Raw genomic sequence first — 22,828 nt, 5'->3', positions numbered from 1 at the left:
AACGAGGAATGTTTTTTTATAAATATAAAAATCTACATGGAGGTTATGTTACAGCTATGATGATACATTTGTTTTCTGGAGTAGCAGATTTCTGTGTGTCAAGTTTTTCCATTGAGGTAATAGATTTATTGCTATTATTTACACAGTTTCTGTACTGATAGCCTGTGTAACAGGTACATCCTCGTCTTCATTACAGCTTTTAACGTGGCTGACAGGTCTTGTAGTGTACAGTTCATCTGGGCTGTCAGACTCATAGGTGGCCTGGCTGCTGTTGATTGGCTCTGAGGAGATGAATGACAGTAACGGAGGCTGCGTAACTGTTTCCTGAACACGAGAGGAGGAAGAGCCAGTCTTGGGGAGAAAGTGTGTGTTAAACAAGGTTTCGATCTGTACCAGAAAAGTCTCTATGTCAGTGTCTGAGACCTGCTCCAAAATCTTCTGAATTGATGTAAGCATCTACGGACAGACAGACAAAAGAAATCATTTTGAATTATATTTAAAAATAATAATTGTATAATTTTAATTACTGAGCAGAACTCATTCAACTAACACGTACCAATAAATGCATATAAATATTGATTTATTCACTGTGAAATCAATTATTATTGGTGCTCAATCATTAATAATGATTTTTTTTGCTTCATATTTTTTGTGGAAATTCATTTCAGAATTCTCTGATGTAGAGAAAGTTTAAAATAGCAGCATTTGTTTGAAAAAATATATATTTTGTAACATTATAAAGGTATTTATAGTAACCTTTTGGTCATTTTATTTGTCCTTGTCGAATAACAGTATTTATAAAAGAAACATTATGTTTTTAATGGTACTTTTGAATGGTAATATATTATGGTTTCTACAAAACATATAGCAGTAAATCAGTATATTAGAATGATCTCTAAGGATCCTGTGACACTGAAGACTGGAGTAATGATGCTGAAAATTCAGCTTTTCATCAACAGAATCCATTACTTTTTTTTTTTTCTTTTTTTTTTTGTTATTCTAAATTGAAATAATATTTCCCAATATTACTGTTTTCATTGTATTTTTGATTAAATAAATGCAGTCTTGGTAAGCAATGTTTTCTTTCAAAATGTTTTAGGTAAGCATGTTTTCTTTCAAAAACATAAAACAATCTTACTAAACTTTTGACCAGTTATACGTTTTAAATTAACTATTCAGTTTGACAATGATGCAATGATGATAATCTTGGATATTTGAGAGAATCTAAATAATTCAAATAAACTGTAACACTGTGAACTGGATTAGAAATGGCTCAGCAGACAGCGTAAAATCTCAAAATACATCTGCTGTGGGTGCGATGTGAAGTCTAGATGAGATTTATTACCTTTTCCAGGCAAGTCAGAGAAGAATCTCTGCGGAAGAGCCTGTCCATTGGTACACTCCTGAAGAAGAATAAAATATAATCACATGAGAGGTAAGCAAGCTATAAATATATATTTTACAATTTTCTATCTAAATATATATTGTTGCAGTTTATTCCTGTGATGGCCAAGCTGAATTTTCAGCATTCATTGTCACATGTTCCTTCAGAAATCTTTCTAAAATGCTGATTTGCTGATGATTTCTTACTATTATCAGTGTTGGAAACATTTGTGCTGTGTAATATGTTTGTGGCAAATGTCCTACTTTCTTTTTCCCAGGATTATTTGATTAATAAAAAGCCGAAAAGGACGGCATTTCCTTGAAATAGCAATTTTTGCTACATTATAAATACCTTTACTGTCACTTGTCACTTTATTGATGCTTGAAATAAATGTTAAACTACTATTACTACAAATACTAATACACAATGTTAGAAATACATTACATTCAAATACTCTGAATGTCAAATATAATTTATTTTATATTACTAAAATATTATTTGAGGCTATCTTAAGAAAATGTGAATTATGTGCAGCATTATGTATCTTGATATTCCTATTTTCTATGAGTCCTAGCTTCCCTGTTCCAGCCGAAGACGAGGTTGCCCACACATAAAGCACGCAGCTCACCCATGAGACAGCCTGTACTTGAACACTACCCATTCTGCTCTTCTCATCACTTCTGACCAATCAGGATGCTCAGATGAGTACTGGATGTTAAACCGGTATGGAAACCCTAAAACACAAACAACACAAACTGATATGAATTCAGCTCCAGCTGTTGTTGGGCTCATTTTATGATCTACACCTATTCTTTAACAATCATGACTCTAGCACTTGCTACAAAGACCATTAAACATTTAGAGAACACAGATAACCAAGTATAAGACTTACTCTGAGGTCCAGAGGGTCCGGTCTCCTCCTGTATCAGCAGACAGGTGGTCTGAGACAGGGGAGATGGGTTACTCGAGTTATACGGGCTGACAATCATCCCGATGAACGGAGCACCTCCTCGAGAGAAATAACTCTGCCATAAAAACAGACAGAGAGGACGTGACACATAAGCAAAGACACCGTCCTAGTCCAACAACAACATAATACAGTGATGCGTTACCTGGTATTTGGCCTGAGTGTCAATGTCTCTGAGAGAGGGGTTGGGGTCGAAGGCCGGATGAGAGTGGTACCAACCAACCACACTGTGACCTTTGACCCCGAGCAGCTCCGAGGCCTGAGTCTGAGAGACGGGGTCCATCTCACACTGCAGACCTGTGCTCAGGCTGTTGCATGGTTCTGCTGCACAGATCTGCACAAACATCAGCAAAATAACAAACTAAGCATCCTGCGGTTATTCTCACAGTATTCTTCAACTAACCAGACTTAACTGACCTTTAACACCTTCTCGTCCTCTTCATATGTTCCTCCTAAAAGGCCAATTACCTCTCCCATGGACACATGAGCATGCTGGGAAAGGATTTGACTATTAGTACAACATCATAATACTGAGAAATTAATTTAAAAAAAAAGCCAAAAAAAATTAAAAACATACCTAAGCTTAACTAAATCTGAAAACCAGCTCTACATGATACTCACTATGTCCATGATGATAAGAGCCTCAGCACAAACGATCACTCTGAACGGCTCCTGAGACAAGAACACATAGAGATTTATTTCTATCCAACAAAATTAATGACAGTGTTATTTTATTATCACAGAGATACTATTATAGTTTATTACAGTTTAAGGGTTTTAAAAATATATATCTATGTAGTTTATACATTTTTATTTAGTACATCAAGTTAAAGCTAAAAATGAGAAATTGCCAACTATCTGAAAATAAATAAATAAGTTATATATTATATATATATATATATATATATATATATATATATATATATATATATATATATATATATATATCATTTATTTAGTGTTTCAATGATTCAGAAAATTCCTAATTATGGAATTTGAGTGACAGATGGCACACCTTATATGACTTTTGCTCTGAATTATGATCTGGAGAAATCAATGCAAGTTGCCTCAAGCCAGTTTTAATCTCTAACCACTGACAAAGTTGTCAAGTGTATGATGACTAGTGTTTTAAAATCTGTAGTCCAGTTTTAAGGGCGAGGGGGCATGATTAATTGTGTTTATTATTATTTTTTAAATCATAATTTTAGAATTCATTGTACTTAAGATAAAATGATAAACCATGTTTTTATACATTTAAAGACTGATCAGACTTTATTAACATGTAATAATAATTATTACCTCGGTTTCCTCTCCAAAAGCTTTGCATGGAATGAGCTGGAATGGATCAAAAGAGCTGCAGAGGACAAAGACAAGGAAAGATTGTTAAAAGCAAACTATTAGCTATTAATGATGTTCAGTTCTAGAGGTTAAAAGCTTCAGTTTTGTAAGTGAGTGTGTGTTTACCCTCTCTGCTTGGCTAGTTTAGATGGTCTTGGTCCTTTCTTCTTCATCTTCTCTCTCCTGATGGCCAGTTCCTCTGCGCTCAGATGCTGGATGACATTTAATTTTGTAAACAAGTATCATTTACTGAAATAATTTTTATGTCAATCTTAAAAACAGATTCTGATCGTATCAGGCCATAATTGCAATCTATAGTTCTTTCCTGTAGGTTCTATTTCAGAATTGTTTCTCATACCTCATATGTCTGACCCTCTAGATCTTTAGCATCACACCAGTTCCCCCACATGTCCCGAATGCGCCGCTTCCTTGTGCGCTGCAGACACACATTACATTAGAACAATAATTAAATGAGTAGAGAAATGTAAACCGTTCTGGTAGTAGATAATCATCCACAGATAATGATGATGAGAACTGGAACTCTTTCTCACCACAGACTGCAGTCTCTGGGCAAGATGATACGTGTCCAGGCTGTCTTTGTTTTCCTTTAGCCGAGAGCGATCAACCAGCCGCGGACGGTTATAGATTGCCTGATCTGCAGAGGAAGGGAGGGAGAAAGAAAGAAAGAAAGAGAGTTTAGTGAAGGAAATGCACTCAAGAAAACAGGAGAAAAATAAGAGAAAACTGACTGAGCAACAAGCATTACCGCAGTTGAAGTTAATGGCTCCAATGAGCTCCAGGTAGGTGTGTATCCGACCGATGCAGTTGACATCCCCACAATTCTTCAAGCCTGGACGCACCGACGTCTTATTCAGGTATTTGGGTCTACTTCTCCCCCTGAACAGACATCAGAGAAGTCAGTTTTCAAAAAAGGTCAAGTTTTTAATATGCCTACAATACCACTCAAAGGTTCAGACTTTAGAGTCAGTAAGATTCTTTTGAAAGAAGGTTGTTTGAAGTTTAAAAAAAAAATCAAAGGATACTAGATCAAAGCATCAAAGAATACTGAAAAAGTATAATGGTTTCCATAAATATTTTAAGCTGCACAACTTTTCTCAATGCTGACAGAAAACAGCTAGTTTAAATTGTAATGATATTTCACAATATTATGTTTGTTTTCTATATTTTTGATTAAATAAAAATAACGGGCATACAATTAAAATGTTTTTATAATAAAAACAGAGTATAAAAACAAGAAACCATATACAAAACATTGTGTCATTTTTACTGTTTCGTACAAAAATAATAATAATAAAAATGAAAAAAAAAAAACACTCAAATAGTTAGAAGGAGAGTCGATGTAAGAACTTGAAAATGTTCCTCAGAAGTGCACAGAATGACGTCTCACCACTGGTCCAGGATGTAATTGCGGATTTTTAGATATCTCTCAGGAGTTTTTGATAAACGTCCTTCAAAGAATTCTGGGATGGCATGCTTCTCCTCATCTGTGATGGTGTTTAAGTCCAATACAAGCTCCTGTTCAGGAACTCTGAGCTCCTCCTCCTCTTCCTGGTCTTCCTCCTCCTCTTCAGGACATTCACCTGATTCAGTCTTATCTGGAGTATAAGAATACATTAGCTAAAACAGCTAAAGCTAATGGGTAACAGAGAGTAAATGAATGTTAGTGATGTCAAGGTACCTGTGCTTTCAGTGCTCTCCTCCTCAGACACACTGTGTTTGCCTGGACTGTCTGATTTAGAGAAACATGTCCCACTTTGCTCCTTTTGTTCAGGATCAATGCCAGTATGAGTGATGCCAGTGTCTGGATCGCTGGGTCCATCTTCAGCTGTGCTTCCTGATTCAGACAGAGGGTTTAAAAGTAGGTCTGATGGATGTGGCAGTGGACTGGGTTCTTCTCTGTGGTTGCGCTCTGGGGAGCCTGGGGGCTCTGGCTGGTTTTCAGACTGAAGCCCCTCGTCACTGAAGTCATCAGTGATGTCCACATCTTCATCATCTGAAAGCTGCTCGATGCGCACAGCATTGTTCAGGGCTGAGATGTGAGGCTGGATCGAGGACACAGACGTGGCGTCTGAGGTCACATTAGAGGAGGGCACTTCAGCAGCTGTGTCCGTTTTAGACTAAAGTTCAAACACAAATCAAATTAATATGGTACTAAATGAACATAATCCAAGAACGTGGCATTTACAGTTTCAATTTAGATGTTAAAAATATCCCCTCGGATGTCTATATTTATCATTATTCCTGTTAATGAGTTAATTTAAAAGCTGTAAACATCGGAACTGAAAGCGTATGGATTTTCATATGGTAATGTGGAAATGGGATGAAGTCATACCTTATTTTTAAAGTACTGCCTAGCATAGCTCTTCACCTGTAGAACTGACCTAGTGCCGATTAGTTTGGCAATCTTTGTCCACCTGTGGCCAAACTGAGCCTAGAAACCATTAAAAAAAAAAAAATATATATATATATATATATATATATATATTCCTTATATGACAGAGAGAGAGAGAGAGTACGATTTCCTCTATGTTCAGAAAACATACCAGCCCTTCCTCAAAGAGATCCTTCTCCTCTTCAACCCAACGAGTCTGAGCTCCAGAACTCTTCACCAAAGTCCTTTAAAGACATTCTGAGTCAGTAACTGTACTGATGAACACACACACATTCAAAAGTTTGGAGTTGGTAAGATTTTTTTTTTTTTTTTTTTTTTTATATATATATAAGTTTTTTACACTCACCAAACTATTTGATCAGGAACACACAAACATACACATGTTTTTAAATATTAGAATTAAAAATGTTGGTTTTCTATTTTAATCTATATTACACTGTAATTTATTCATGTGACAGCAAAGCTGAATTTCCAGCATCTATTACAAATCAAAAACTTCTGTGACAATGTAAAAGTCTTTACTGTAATTTTTGCATTCTTGCTGGATTATACGTTTTTACAAATTCTTACATGCCTCAAACTCTTGAACGGTTGTGTGGGTGTTTACATATTCATGAACGTAAATGGATAAAAGAAGGGAGCTCACTTTTTGACTTTAGTCTTCTCATTGGTCCATGCCACCTTTGGTGCTTTCTTACTGGCAAAATAATACCTTGCTTTATTAAGAAAATCAACCACGTTCTCCCACATTCTGTCCATTATTGGATGTGAAAACCAAACATAAACAAACAAGAACTGAATGAGTGTGTTGTGAGGAGTGTGAAGGATACTGTTCCTCCAGCAGCATGCTCTCGATGGCCTGTCTGTTCTCATCGCTGATGGAGCTGTCCTGCGTCCACGGCTGAACACACACAACAACAACAACAACACATCACATCCACTTTCAGAGTCTCTGTACACGTAGTGTTAAAAAAAGTGACAACAGTTTTCATTTTGGGGTGAGCTGGCCCTTTAAGATCCATCTTACTGTTACCATTATACTGCTGTTTGTCTTCCAAGCAGACTGTAAGTACTGATCCTGGAGAATCTCAGCACTGCTCAGGTCGCTGTTAAGAGAGCATGCAAATAATAAAAGATGTTAGTCACTAGTAACTAATTACTGTTAGTGCTGAACAGATCATGTTATAATGATTTGATGCCGAATTTAATGAGCGGATATTGTGTACTATATAGCAGGTAACTGAAGCTCCAGTTGCATTAAACTCGTTTCCTAGCCGATGTTAAAATAGTGCATTCTATTCTAATGCAATAGTGCATAAAATAGTGTAGCTGTGTTCGTTTAACTAGAGAAGTTCATATTAATCCAGTCATTCGTTTTAACATCGCTCCGGTCTCATTTCTGATCATCGGTGAATTCAGATTTATCAAAATACAAGTACACAATATTTTCCAAACAGCGGAGATGAGGGAATGATCTCGTACCCGACTCTTTCATCACATTCATCTCCCTCGATATCAACAACATCCAGCTCGTCTGCCATGTTTGCGGCGGATGTGAGACTGTGAGCGAGCGTCAGAGAGAGCGAGAGGAGTGTACTCGTCACAGCGCCGCTCACTGGCAGGAGGACGATACTGCTGCGCGTTGCGCTAAATTCAGCAGGTGCATTTTTACTTGAAAATAAGAACCAATTTATATAAGGACGTTTCCTAAGTGAGGATGTGTGCTTTTGAGGTATCAAGGCTAGAGTCCTTCTCACCATTAAACGCTAAAATGTGACAGTCTAGTAAGTGCACATGTTTCTGCCCCTGCGGTCATTACATTAAAATACTAATAGAATTATAGTTTGAAGAATACTTTATGTTTGATTTATTAATATTTACAGACTTTATACTTATGCACCACAGGCAATGACAACCATCAGTGGTCTCCCAGTGGTTTACATTTATGCAACATAGTTTCACATTACAGTATGAGCTTGATTTATAACAAAACAAAACGTCTTGGCTTCAACTTAATTTTTTTTTTTCTTAGTTTCTTTGTCTTGCATAACATAATGAAATGGAACTGCATTGATTCATTTTCATCTAATTTATATTTCATGAATCGGAAAAGATTGTGGGTGATTAAGGGAAGTGAAGGACTTCATCTCTCAGATATGCAGCTTTATAAGAAAGCGTCCTTCCGTTTGAGGAGCGCTCATTGTCTGATCACCCTCAGACTGCCTGTAAAGGGTCCTTCATCAAAGATTTAACAGGTCCATTCCATATCTCGTCGCTGAGTCTCCAGCGATTTGCAAATATATTATCATAGTTGTTGTTTCTCATGCACCACAGTACAGGAGGTGTTGGCCTCCTTCTAGCTCCACCAAATTCAGCACAACCCCTTCAGAACTGGACCCCAACCATCACCCACTGAGCAAAGCATTACCTAAAGTTTTTTTTTAATTATTTTCTTTACCATCATTATTATTATTATTTTCATCATCCATTTTATTTTGTTATGATATATTTACATTATTATATAGTTTTTAATCACTACTAGTTATTTTTTGTTTAATTGTGTTATATTATTATTGCTTCCATTGGCAGTGAACGATTTTGCTGTTTATTCTTCATATGCTTATTATTATTTTTATAATTATTTAATATTATTATAGTTTTATTAGTATTTGTCATTACTAGAATTTAAGTTATTTTAATGATATTTTTTCTATATTCAATTATTCACTTTTTGTACTTTAGATTATTTTATATTATTAAATAGTTTTATTATTTGTTATCATCTTTTTAATTATTTAATAGGGACTTTGTTATTATTTGTTACTCTACATTGGAAGGGTTGGGTGTCTTTCTAACAACAGCCAAAAGCTGAACACAGTCATCCCCTAAGCTGACATCCGCCGATTAAGTCACTAAAGACTTTCAAGTGTGGAGTGTTTTTACTAGGACTGTCAATCGTTTAAATTTTTTTATTGAATCAATTAGACAGTATGGGATTTATTAATCTAATTAATCGAGGAGGAGGCGTTAAAGGATTCTCATTTAATATTCAAACACTGTAAACACATATTATGAGCTTCATCACTGCGTCTGTCACGTGACTCTGTTCCCCTTTCAGGCCTGAACTGATGGTAAAACAAAGGACATTATTAACTGTCTTAACATTTATTTTGAAAGATGAAGCTCGTGATTATGTAAAGAGGCGTTACATTTCCAACGAGTACTTGGTGGTGTTCGGACAATCACTCAGTTGACCAATCAGAGCAGACTGCGCTTGTCTGTAGGAGGGACTTTGTAGAAAGAGAGGCGGGGCTTAGAGGACCTACAATAATGTACAGAATTTGAGAAAAAAAATTTTTTTTTACACATTAAAGTGTCAACATATTCTGTTAAGCCAAATACACAAAATAATGTTCTTTAAAAAAGCATCATATGATGCTTCACCTTTATAGCTATCATGCTTCACGGATAGCTTCACTGCTATCACTTTTTTTACATTTATCAATTTAACACATCCTTGTGAAATAAAAGCATTTATTTCTTAACTATAAAATTAAAAAAATTAGCCTACCCTGACCCAAAATTTTGAACGGTAGTGTATATTTTTACAAAAAAAAATATATTTTGAATATATACATATATATATATATATATATATATATATATATATATATACTACTGTTCTTTTAAACTTTTTATTAAAGTATCCTGCAAAAAAAAATATTACATGTTCCAAAAAATATGAAGCAGCAAAACTGTTTCCGAAAATGTATATTAAATCAGCATATTAAAATGATTTCTGAAGGACCATTTGACATAGAAGACTGGAGTAAAGCTGCTGAAAATTAATCTTTCAATCACAGAAATAAATTATATTTTTAAATATATTAAAATAGAAAACAATTATTTTAAATTCTAATAATATTTCACAATATATATTTTTTTTCCCTGTATTTCAGATCAAATAAATGCAGCCATAATCAGAAGAGAGAGAAAAAAAAAAAACTTTCCACATCTTACTGATCCCAAACTTTTGAACAGTAGTGTATATATTTTATATTTACAGGTCCTCTTCGGAAACATCTTTTTGGTCAATCCTATGAACCTGGACATCTAGGCTGTCCTCCACGTCAAACATCCCCGAGGCGACACGAACCACCCGTGTTTCAGTAATAATGAAGACGCCAGACATTCTGAAGCATTGATCTTTTATTCTGTTTCTCCTCAGACGGTCAGTCTGGTGGCTGAGCCTGTCTCTTACAGGAATGAGAAGTGTTTTCACTAACATCTCTTCTCTCACACATCTACCCACAGCACATACACACCATAATCTATCACAAACTGGTTAATGTGATGCGTATATGACAATTACACATGATTATGGTGATGCACTCGGATGAATATCTAGTGTGTTTTTATTTTTCAAGTTACAGTTAGTGTGGCATGGACATCACGATTAGATTGGCATGGCATCAGGGGGACTAGGAGAGCAGGATTCGAGCAGACAGGAACCTGTGCGCTCTGGACTCTCTCTCTCTCTCTCTCTCTCTCTCCAGGCAGATCAGCAAGCACTAGTGACATTCACAATAACAACTGCAAAACAGCCACAAGTTACAGGCAACATCAGACAGAGGACGTCACAGGTCAGATGTGTGAGAGATACAGTACACTGGCATGTTTCGGTTTACCTGCTCTGTCTCACTGGTAGAATTTGATCTCGGTGTCCACACAGTCAAAGAACAGATCCCCGAGCTCCTGGCCCTGTATCTCCCCCCTCAGCATGGCCTCGATCTCCTCAAGACATTGAGACTCCAGGTATCTCATAGTCTCCTGTAGAGAGACTCCAGCATCCTGACACACACACACACAAACACACACACACAGGGCTATGTGAGAATATTGCAGATTCAGTGTAATTAAAGCTCAGTGAGGGCAGTTGTGGCATTCTTGGTTATTACAGAAATTATTTCCATTGTTCCCCCTTTTCAGCAAAAATATGAGTTATAGTGATGCATTTACACTGAAAGTGAATGAAGCCAATCCAGAAATAAGACTGTTTTAATAGTATAGACACAATTCGTAATCGACGTTAATATGATTTTAGTGTGAAAAAACTCTTAATAACATTTTCTGTTTTAAATCCAGTTATATCCAATGCCATGACAGCAACCTGCCATTACTAATAAACATTTTTTTTTTTTTTTTTTGATTGCTTCCACTGTCCTCATTTGTAAGTCGCTTTGGATAAAAGTGTCTGATAAATGACTAAAAGTAAATGTAACGTTAATGTAAAACCCTAAATTTCATTTGGAATCCACACAATATTTTATAAAACTGTAAGCTTAGGCACATATTTCTGCTTTTATAAACCTTTTAAAATAGGCTTCAATTCGCTTCCATTTTAAGTACCCCATTTAAACATTATTGTATTTATTTATTCATTTAAGAAAATTAGGGGATTTTTTTGTGGTAAATAACATTATGCCACAAATGCTGCGGACTGAGCATAACTTGTATTAAATTTAACCCAAAATTTAAACCTCTAAAGCCTGACATATGAAGTAATAGTCTGAAATTTTTTTATATTTTGAATATAAAATGTATATAAAAAAAATATGTATATTTCATCTTCAAAAATTGCTACAATACAAAAAATTATTCTTATGTTTACTCATAAAACGGACGATTTCAAATCAAAAGGACATATGAATCATGACTTGAAGGTGGACAGGTTTATAATTATACATACCGTATTTTCCGGACTATAAGTCACAATCTTTTTCATAGTTTGGCTGGTCCTGCGACTTATTTATCAAAATTAATTTGACATGAACCAAGAGAAATGAACCAGGAGAAAACATTACCGTCTCCAGCCACGAGAGGGCGCTCTATGCTGCTCACTGCTCCTGTAGTCTACACTGAAGACACAGAACGCCCTCTGGTGGCTGTAGATGGTAATGTTTTCTCTTAGTTCTTGGTTCTAAATAAGTCAGTCAGTCAGTATTTTGTCAGACTCACAGGACTGGTCAGTGCCGTCTGGTGGGCTCTGTACAGCTGGTGCCTGCGGTCCACCTGCTGCTGGAATCGAGGCTGTGTCCTGACTGGATCGTCTGGGCCGTACTGAGGAGACATCACCATGCTGACGGGCCTCACGTGTTCAGAGAAGATAAAAGGCTTGAATACAGACCTACAAGAGAAGAGTCAAAGTGTGAAAAGTTGACCCGGACAATGCAAGGCGTGAGCGGATCTTTCAGGGTCGCACCTGGAGGGGTCGGGTGTGGCGGTGAAGAAGTGAACGCAGGGCACGTCTGGGTTGAGCGGGAGGATGGACACCATGCTGCCTGTAGTACAGAAGCCCTCCGAATCCATACAGATCCCGCTGGCCTTGTCCCTCAGGATGCTCATCATCACCTCGGCCGTCACCGAGCCTGTGCAGAGCCAAGTCAGGTCAGGAGAGGAGAGGAGGAAAACACGTGTGGCAGGAGTGGCTTTGTTATAAGGCACATGGCACAGATTACCGTTTCAAAGTTTGGGGTCAGCAAGATTTTATGTTTTTAAGTATTTTATGCTTATCAAGACTGCATTTATTTGACCACAGTAAAATAATATTATAGAATGAGAAGATAAAATGCTGTATTACAAAATACAGCATGTTTTCTATTTTAATTATGTTTTCTATTTTAATATATGTTAAAATGTCATTTACTCCTGTGACGACAACGCTGATTAGTCTTCAGTGTCACGTGATCTTTCCAATCATTCTAATATGCTGCACAAGAATCATTAAAAATGTTGAAAACAGTTGTTGAGCTGCTTAATATTTTCGTGGAAATCATTATACGTTTTCTTTCAGGATTCATTAATGTATTCAAAGTTTAAAAAGAGCTGAATTTATTTGATTTTTTTTTTTTTAACAGTTTACATTCATTTAATGTTTAAATGTATCAATTTAATCCACCCTTGATGAATAAAAAGTTTTTTTTATCTTCCTGACCCCAAACTTTTAAACAGTAGTGTAGACTAGATGAAGACAAATGAACCTGTAAAACCAGCAGGTCAGAGGAACATCTGTAATTGTGCAATTATGTATTTAATAAAAAATAACACGAAAAAGGCACGCATTATATACCTCAAAATTAAAATAACAAACTATTCTGTTAATTTTAATAACAATACAACATTAAATAAGTTATAAATTAATGTACTACTACTTATAATAATATCATAACAATCAATGTATTAATAGTTGGGAGCAGGATACAAAAAAGATAAAAACTACTGAAAAAAACATAATAATCACACAATCAAGTAGTGTATTTGGAGCTATTGATAAAACAAAACAAATGCTATTTTATCTCAAATAGTACTAGTGGCATAGCAATTTAAGTCACATGATTCTTTATAAGCATAATTACATAAACCACATTCAATAAAGTACACAGTATTATTATTATTATAGTAAATTATTAGAAACCAAAAAGACAAAATATTATAATCATATCATAATAAAGTCACAAATTTAGCCGTCCATGCTTTTACTAATAATTTGTTTTAACAAATAAAATAAATATAAATGTAAATGCTGTTTCTAAACAGTAGATGGCAGTATTAAACATTTTAAAGGATACACTCTTCAAAAATAACTAAACTACTCTGGATAGCAAGAGTAAGGGTAACACTCATCTGCATCTTCTTGTAACCAAAACCCTTCAAATACACATTTTCCGAAACCTGACTTTAACATTCAAGTTCCTTGCTGTAAACACAACCCACTCCTCGGTTCTGATGGCAGGGAAACGCAGACGTACCGTTGTGCTGCTGGAGCAGGGCAGTGCCGCCCATGTACCGCCGCTTGGCCATCTCCATCCTGGCGGGGGGGTTGTCAGGGCTGAAGACGGCAGAGAAGCTGAAGTCCCCGTCTCCGCTCCACCAGCCCTGAGCCTGAGCCACAGCACGCAGCGCCGGATGCTCCGCCGAGATCTCGGAGCCGATCGTCAGCTGGTTAGAGATGTTCTTCACTCCCTCTGACAAAATAAATAACCTCAGGTTCATTTATAGAGATGGATTTATATATATATATATATATATATATATATATATATATATATATATATATATATATAAAACAGTTAAGGCAACACACCGGAATTAATGATTTTCAAAATAACATTAGTAATCAAATATATTAGTACAATTATTTAAATTATTACTACTTTCTATTAAGAATGTTATAATTATTATGTATATTCTAAATTACCTAACACATTTGTTATCCCTCTCTATATATAAACATGTTTATCATATATAATATTATTTAAGCTGATATATTCTTTGATTTTGGATCTTTTCCGACAGATCCTGAGAGACAGGACCCGTATATAAAAAAAAATTAACTTCTGCATTCACCGCTGCCCATGAATCATCTTTCCTCACCGGTGACTTTCTGTGCAGCCCACAGTTTCCCAGCAGTCTCTAGGACCCAGGCTTCCTGTCGGTCCACTAGTAAGAAGGTGTTGTGGTAACTGAAGGGTTCGGGGGTCTCCCTGCAGGCTCCGCCCTGACCGTGCTGCTCCAGGAGACCTGTGATCACATTCAGAGCGGCCCACGCGCTGTCCCCGCGCTCCAGACCCAGCCTCGACACACACACACACAACAGCTGCTCAATACTAAGACTCGAAAACAGGAAGATAAAGACGTCTGCGTGATTTGAGCTCACCGAACCAGGTCCATTCCCAGCAGAGCTTCTTCTGGATCCACAGGCTCCTTGGTCCAGACGGCCTCATTCCCAATACACACCCCTCGTTCATTAGCCCCCATCTCGGCCCCCCAGAGCCAAGCGGGTCTGCTCAGCACCACCGCATGAGTGTGCTCCGCTTGAGGAACGGAAATGTATGTGCACTACAAGGAAAAGCAAAGCATCTATGGTTTGGCCACAACTCAGATTTTTGTTCGACAACCATATAAGTGAAAAAAGGGGAGAAGATATGAATTTTAAACAGAAAGTAGGTATTGTATTATGCATTTGATGAAATGTAATGAAAAGGTCGGTTCACCTCTACTGTAGATCCGGGAGCGTGTGAGGATGCAGGGTAAAACACCACCTCCTGCACCTCATCTCTCGGCCGGTCAGAGTTCTTACCAAATATCACATAATTCTCTTTTGAACCCGGGGGCAGAGATACAAAACAGTCACATGACCGAGGCGGTTCAGCCATCCTATACCAAATCAATACATGAGGATCAATGCTGTGGATCACGCTCAAATGACAATAACATACCCATGAGCAATGGAAAGATTAGCAGTATGGAAAAAGGACTGATAAAATATTAAAGTTACAAAAATAAATCACTTGGAACACATTATTTAAATGTTCAATTCAAATATTCTATTAATTTTAATTTGGAAATACTCCAAATAGTGCATTGAAATATTCCAAATATCAATTACATTTAAATTTTTTCAACACAAAACAGAACAAACCGTTGCAGGAGCACAGACAGAATTTATTTTAAGCGTTAAAAACAATTGTGAATGTTGCGCATTTAAAAACTCGGAAAATATGTTGTTTGTTTTGGGCGTCAAAACACAACTCGCTTAATATTTAAAGTGCTAGAAATCCTACTGTAATTTGTCTGTGGGGAAGCACGGATGAGCGTGTCACACTGACAGGAGTGATGAGGATTACTGTAGTGTCTCGCGCTTATCTCCTGACCTCCATAACACACACTCTTCACATGCACACAGCACTATCAAAGCTGCTTTAAAAACAGTGCTAAGAGCTGGATGCAGTGTTTCAGAAGATATTATTTTATTAGCTCATAGTCTGTTGATGGCCTGTGTCTGATAACGGATCATCAATATAGATGTACAATAAAAACCCATGCATCATAATTACCGCGTGACATCCACGTGCATGCCTCATTTGGCTTTTATTAGTGCTACTCTAACGGTTTAGCACAGGTTCGAATTTATTTGAGGAAGTTATTATTACCTTAATAAGCTCCAGATCGGTCAGCGAGCCTGTGAGAGGCAGGGCTCAGACTTATCAACCTGCTGCGGCACACACTTCAAAATAAAAGTCACCTGCACATGATCTGCAAACAGAGAACGATCAACCCTTCAGACACTTCAAAATAAAAGTCCGAGGACTCCGCTGAACCGATGTCATTTACTATTATTTATTTCATTATATATTAACCAGAAATATTGCAACAACAAAGTGTTTTGACATAGTATTTGAAGAAAACACTATATATATATATATATATATATATATATATATATATATATATATATATATATATATATATATATATATATATATTTATATACCCATCTGCATTGCAGGTGATCCCATCCACTCATCACACAGTTTCTTCAGTCTGCTACCATCAGAGATTCTGTACAGAACACAATCTGTCTCCTATTTGCAGTCATATGCCATATGACTACCAGACCATGAAAATAACAAATTCTTAACAGATAGGCATTAATTTTGCCCAAATCACCGTTTAATTTGTTAACACAATCGAGGAAGACTTTATGACCAAGCGGAATCCTCTGCAGCCTGGTTGTTCCTGGTTCACAGTGAGCGGGACTCGCCCTGTCTTCAATTTCCTTCACCGTCCACATGTTGATTTTGGCAGATCAGGGTGAATGCAAACAATGTGAATATCATGAGCACAACATCCAGCTAGGCAATAAAACATGCAATCTACCTGAGGGATGACTTATTTCACTATTTCACAGGCCAGTGGTTTGAGTGTAATATGTGTGACATTTTTTGTATGACATTAAAATTTCCTTTAGAATAATTTCACATAAATATGTAAAGCAAACAAATTAATATATTATATATTATTTTTTTTCTGAGAAAATTGTACATACCTTTTATATACTTAACTGCAGACATGGACTTGATACAGTACAAATATTTGAGCATACCTTATTCTGTCCCTTATTTTCCTATAAAGAATCACAAATGTCCCTTGTTTTCCTTTATGACATCCCTAGTTATATTGTTAGGAAAAGTTTAAATTGTGTGAATTTTAACTAATCGGTCTGCAATTAATTGCTTTTTAAATAAAATGAGCAAAACTCTTTGTGGTGAAAGGAGCATTGCGATAAGATGATCTTGAAGCTTACTACGGAGTAATTTTAACATTCACAACATGCAAACACCTATAATTAAAGTTCTTAAAAACAATCAACATTTAGTAAGAAACACAAAAAGAAAGCTGGATGAACTAGTTTGTTATCTGATTTAGTTTGTAGATACTGCTCTTTGCTTTTGCAATAGTGTTTTAAGTTGTGTAAGGACATCCAAAGGCAGATTGCAGTATCTGCATTTAAGTGGTCAAAGGTCACATCAATGTTCATGGTTTTTATTTAAAAAGAAATTCATCTTTAAAAAGGCTTTAAATTAATTCATTGCCACTAATCTACCCACAACATGTTTGACTGGCTGATGTAAAAACTTTAAAGGCAGTTTTCTCAGTTTCAGTATTTGCTAGTTACTGCACTTTGCCTTTGCATGGCAGCTCTGTGGATTATGTGGGTGTACGTACATATATATATGGATAAAATTATTGCATTTTGTTCACATAATGGCAGTAATATTTTTTCACACTCCAATTTATATTTATTTTATTCTTTATACATTTTTACTTTATGAATGAACCTACCACTTATATAAGCTACATTTGGACAAGTCATTCAATTATTGTGTAATTGCACATAGGAGGCAATGACTGCTTAGAGAATTGACAGATTTTTAGGAGTCATTTAACCTTGTATTACTATGTTTTTGTTTTATAATGCATTCAAATGCAAAAACTCATGTAATTTATAGTGTAATCCACACAAGCATGCTAAACTGCTTGCTTTCAGTTTTAGATACTTCTAAGAAAATTTGGATAAAAATCTGTGCTGCAACTTAAGACTTTATAATGACTTATATATGACTTCACTATCAGAAAACCACATTTATTACACAAGGAGTGTCACAGTACCACAATGTTACGTCTATAATGGTATAGATGCTTTCATTAGTGTTTTAATGTCCGTACTTTAGTGTGACGGATTAACAGTAATACAACAAAACACACTGAATAAAGACAACGAAATGTTTATTTATAAATTCACAGTTTCTAATGGCACTACAATGCTGTAGTTACAACTGAAAAAAAAAAAGAAGTAAAGAAAATCAAATACTGTGCAGTTCGTCCTCACAGGTTATGAGATTTCATCTGGGCGCCACCTAGCGGACGTTTAAATAAATCAAGCATTAGACACTAGAGGGCGCCGTTCTAAAGGAAGCCTGCGGCGAAAAGCACTTGTACAAGGTGTGGTGTAGAAAAACAAAGGCATGTGTGGAGTTCTCCAAACATCTCCGGTCTCTACTCACTGGGGTACCGGAAATTATATTCAACACACACACACTGCATGAAAAAAAAAAAAAAACATCCAGACAAAAACAAATTCCCCAAGCATATATCAATTTCCATTCAAAAAGGAGAAAACGTTTTAAAGTGGAACATATATCATGGAAATCACACAGAGATGGTCCATCGCACGCCATCCCAATCTTTCCCTTTTATTGAAATAGTGTTGTTGATTCACATTCTCTAAAGCCCAGAGTTTGATAAAAGGTCAATGATGGGATCATCTGCATGAAAAAAACACTTACAATCTTACACAACACACAAGACCCCGCACAGCTGGGATGCCAAATGGTCTATTAGGTGCATTAAAAAGAACTAAGAAAGCAGCAAACACACAAATACATAAGTGTGTTAATAGGGACACGGAGTGTGTGACTAGAGAAGATGCTGGACACACACACACAGATAAACTTTACACGTACATGACAGGTAGGACAAACCACACGGTTGCTTTGCTGGACTCATGCATAATATTTGCACAACAACGAGAGCTCGGCCATTTTTACGATTTCCCCCCGAATCCAGTAACTCAAAGCTCATCCGAACAGATCCAGCCGAGGACAAGCCAGAAGGGTCAAACAGAAGCTGAGCCAATCAGATTCACAACATCGCCATGATCACGGGTTTATCTGATGCCTCATTTGATATTGAAATCTGATTTGAAGGCAAAATAATAAAATAAATCAAACATCCAATATAAAAATGTCAAAATCAGAATCCAGCTATCTCAAAAAAAAAAAGGTAGGGTGCACAGACTTTAGAGAACAGAAAGACGCTGTCTGTACCATTCGTGAGTATCTGTAATAAATCTCAAACATGGAGGAGGGAGGGGCTACCGTATCTCATGTCACATGACCACAATCTCATAGAGCCAGGGTCACATTTAAATAAATAAATACATAAATAATTACCACTAACATAACAGAATGTCCCCTACAACGTCCCTGTGTACATATAAAGTGAATAAAAATGTAAAAAATGAATATCTGCATGCGTCTTTTTTTATGACGGCTACACTGAACACGAAGAAAATGAGCTGTAAACATGCTTGAAAAAGCTGGAGACTGAACATGAGACACTGTTGTGTGCGTCACAACCTGTACATGTTCAGGTATGAATAGCCACGACTCGTTGGTCTAATTAAAAGGCTTTAATTTACCCCCTAAAAGAGGAAATAAAGACAGAATCAACATGAACTGGATCTGTTCATCATTCAGCTCTGTTCACTGGATTGAAGCCCTGTGTTAAGTGACATCACTGGTCCCACAAACCAACCACAAACAATGACACACACTCACATGTACACGATTTATACTTCCACCGAGGAAGGAAACGAGAGAGCGAGAGCATTAAAGGGACAGTGAAAGAGGGTCGTGTTAGTGTAAAGAAACCCGTTGAATGTGTTTGCCGGAATTGAAATCGGACCGTCCACACGTTCCCCGTCTAAACTCCTGGTCACGGTGACGCAGAGCCACATTTTCACGAGCCGTATGTATGTTCAGAGAACATCAAATCAAGTCTCATTCATACTTGTGAATGTTTAGCAGTCAGAACCTTCCCAGAAGAATAAAAACAAATTAAAGGGAATAACAAAAAAAACGATCCTGATTGGATAAAAAAAGGCACATAGTTCAGAGAACCAGGATGTAGTGAAGGCGGCGTCAGGATCAGCGCTCACAATAAAATCTCAAAACGGTGGTGAGATGGAACAAGAAAAGGAAAGATGGTGGCATAAGAACTCAAACTCGTCCTGTTACAGCTGTCCTTCCGAAAGTGGCCACGGCCAGATCCGCCTTCCCCTTCATGAGTTCCTCCAGCGTGGGCATGACCGTCACAGGAAGTGATGCGTGCAGTATCTCCCCCACACGCAGGGCCTCCTGCTGCTCAGCGTTCCTAGACTTGCGTCGTTTCAGCGACCTCTTCTCCGTCTTGCTCTTGGCTGGAGGGAAGGGCGCCGGGGGCTCGCCGTTGCACAGGTTTGGGTCGTGTCCGTTCATGGAGGGGGCGCAGCTGAAGGACTCCTCAGACAGTGTAGAAGCAGAGCTCTCGGAGCTGCCCTCGGACACACAGTCCCTGGACGAGCAGGTGGACACACAGCCGTTGCACGGTGATGGCAGGAATTGAAAAGATGATGATTCACCGACATTAACAACCGTCGCTGAGGGGACGGAGGCCTGGAGCGTCTCCACTCGCTCCCCTCCTTTTGTCTTGCAGCGTTTCTTCTGAAAGACACAAACAGGCAGAGATGATTTAAATCCTAAATGATGCATTCAGAGAGGTATTGAAACATCTAAAGCCACTGTAACCGTCTTTGTGCTGAGTGAGTCAAAAATAATATCTAGACGCAAACACTTCATTAGACACTAAAAAAAAAAAAAAGAATAGTACAACAATTCAATCACGTGATGGTATTTTTGGAGAAATTGAGGCCTGTTCACAAATGTTCAGAGCAGTAAACCTCTTTATTTGAATGAACATCTGTTAATGTGTCTGTTCATACTGACATGAAAATTTGCATGCAGTTATTGCAATGCATTATTTTGTATTTATTTTTATTGCAAGGTGTTCTAATCTCTTTCTTATCTCACTGTATTGGTCACATGCCCAGAGATTATTTGGCCAAGCGACAGTGAACAACGTTGTCACGGTTAACTAAAACTAAATAAAAATTAACTAAAAAAAGCTAATTTTTTTAAAGTAACTGAAATAAATTAAGTGTACGTACTAAAATAAGTCAGATTAATTAAAACTAATAGATAAACAAATGCTTTACAGACATTTTTTAAACTAATAAAATTGTTCAAAATTAAATTTTAATTAAGTAATTAAAATAAATGAGTGAAAAAAACTAAAACCTCAAAATATGAACAAAAACTCTACTAGTATATCAGCGATGTTAATATAACACTGACTATTAAAGAGCAGAGGACGAATCTAAAAGCAGTGTTGTCTCTGTACTCTAGTATTATTAACACCACAGTGAATATGAAAATCTGAATGGCTGTTTGAAAACGTGTCAATACTACTTGACATTTTAACAGAAAGTTGTGTACCAGGAAACTTCTGCTTTTCTGTGAGCATTACTTAATATCAGAGAGTCAATTTACAGTTTAATTCAACCATCTTCTGTTTTTTGCATTGGTATGAACAGACAAATTGCATCTGACCAATTCTTTTGTTAGTTGAAGATCAGTATTGGCCTGAACAGGCCTTAACTCTTAGATCTGCCAGACCAACCACAACCAGAGCTCACGGTTATGTTTGGGGAACTAGTTAAACCTTGACTAAACCCAAGCAGCGCTGGGAACCACTCTTACAAAGCGTCTCGGTTTAATGAATCGGTCACAAAGACACAAATCAGATTAAACTCCTGCATTATGGGTTTGAATCAGTTTAATAACTTATTAAATCGGATTGGTTACTAAATGACTTACTTTTCATCATTAACACGCATTCAACTAGAAACGAACTGTGACTATGTTTTGTACTTCAGCTTCATGACAATTTAATCAGAGCAATTAGTGACTGGAATTTAAAGAAACAATAAAATTGAGTTTTATCTAAATAATAATGACATTAATATAATAGTTTCCTTTTTTGTTTTTAGTGTAGCGTTGAGAACAATCGGAGTGAATCCTCGGTCAGCAGAGAAACGGTTAACTTCAGACAGACTTAACTAGAAAGAGCTGCGTTCCAAAACACTCACTGCTCTTCACAATGACTAAAGCTGTTCTAATAAAACTGTTATGGTATTAATATGCTTTTGACAGATTCGTAATCTGACTAGAAAAGTGGAGAAAACTGAGAGAAGAGCTGCTAAACGAGCAGTGAGAGGTTGTGAAACACTGCTTCAGTCCCACTACTGTCATGAACACACAGCGGCCGAAACCAACGCCATACCTTTTTCCCTGGAGAAAACCTTAGAGGTTCTACAATGTACAAGTCATCAGGACCTACTAAAGAGGGGAGAGAGGGGGCACGTTAACGGAATGGTATGGCAAACAATAACACAAGCATGACAGCACTTGCAAGTAGTAGCACAAGTTATAAACAGCCTCTTCCAAGTATTTTCCTGCTGTTGAAAGTGCTGTTCGGTTGTAATCCGCTCTGACATGTCCTATTTTTCTCTCGTTTCATCACCAACAGTGTCTGCATGTGGTAACCATGGCTGCAGCATCAATTGTTTGCACAGTGATGTCATTTGGAAGTTTTGATTTGCTTATCTGTCAATGCAACACTGCAATCCATTAAATGTGCCACTTTTTTTCCACTGTTACTACTT

At 36.8% G+C, this 22,828-nt stretch overlaps 3 protein-coding genes across 7 annotated transcripts in view; all 3 read right to left on the bottom strand.

Moving 5' to 3' along the window:
- mysm1 (Myb-like, SWIRM and MPN domains 1) lies at positions 1–7,705 on the bottom strand. Its single transcript, XM_052535379.1, has 20 exons — positions 7,585–7,705; positions 7,136–7,208; positions 6,933–7,003; positions 6,749–6,814; positions 6,254–6,326; positions 6,043–6,141; positions 5,389–5,827; positions 5,098–5,305; positions 4,456–4,586; positions 4,241–4,344; positions 4,048–4,125; positions 3,816–3,901; positions 3,651–3,705; positions 2,973–3,023; positions 2,769–2,843; positions 2,497–2,685; positions 2,277–2,409; positions 2,013–2,118; positions 1,346–1,403; positions 1–456 (listed from the first exon to the last, which is right to left on the bottom strand). Exons 1-20 carry the CDS (start codon positions 7,641–7,643, stop codon positions 139–141), a joined length of 2,472 nt encoding a protein of 823 aa, XP_052391339.1. The 5' UTR covers positions 7,644–7,705; the 3' UTR covers positions 1–138.
- A 2,588-nt stretch (positions 7,706–10,293) lies between these two features.
- LOC127937990 (secernin-2) lies at positions 10,294–16,219 on the bottom strand. Of its 2 annotated transcripts, none has more exons than XM_052534348.1 (9): positions 16,095–16,219; positions 15,156–15,318; positions 14,819–15,000; positions 14,536–14,735; positions 13,911–14,126; positions 12,365–12,530; positions 12,121–12,289; positions 10,791–10,953; positions 10,294–10,695 (listed from the first exon to the last, which is right to left on the bottom strand). In XM_052534348.1, the coding sequence occupies exons 2-8, from the start codon at positions 15,315–15,317 to the stop codon at positions 10,801–10,803; spliced, it is 1,248 nt and encodes a 415-aa protein (XP_052390308.1). In that variant the 5' UTR covers position 15,318; positions 16,095–16,219; the 3' UTR covers positions 10,294–10,695; positions 10,791–10,800. The 2 variants fall into 2 exon arrangements, with proteins under 2 accessions (XP_052390308.1, XP_052390309.1); XM_052534349.1 differs by having other exon boundaries at positions 10,294–10,673.
- Positions 16,220–18,214: 1,995 nt separating this feature from the next.
- suco (SUN domain containing ossification factor) overlaps positions 18,215–22,828 on the bottom strand; it is a 44,083-nt gene continuing 39,469 nt past the window's right edge. For all 4 annotated transcript variants that reach the window (XM_052534610.1, XM_052534609.1, XM_052534612.1 and 1 more), the window contains 2 exons: positions 22,447–22,502; positions 18,215–20,768 (listed from right to left, as the gene is read on the bottom strand). In XM_052534610.1, coding sequence (XP_052390570.1) covers positions 20,286–20,768; positions 22,447–22,502 — 539 coding nt within the window. In that variant the 3' untranslated portion in view covers positions 18,215–20,285. The remainder of the gene's footprint in view (positions 20,769–22,446; positions 22,503–22,828) is intronic.

The sequence above is a fragment of the Carassius gibelio genome, chromosome A20 (assembly GCF_023724105.1).
Source record: "Carassius gibelio isolate Cgi1373 ecotype wild population from Czech Republic chromosome A20, carGib1.2-hapl.c, whole genome shotgun sequence".
In the NCBI taxonomy this organism is placed as follows: Eukaryota; Metazoa; Chordata; class Actinopteri; order Cypriniformes; family Cyprinidae; genus Carassius; species Carassius gibelio.
Note: the sequence above shows the minus strand (reverse complement) of the source record. Positions and strands in the feature narration are given on the sequence as shown.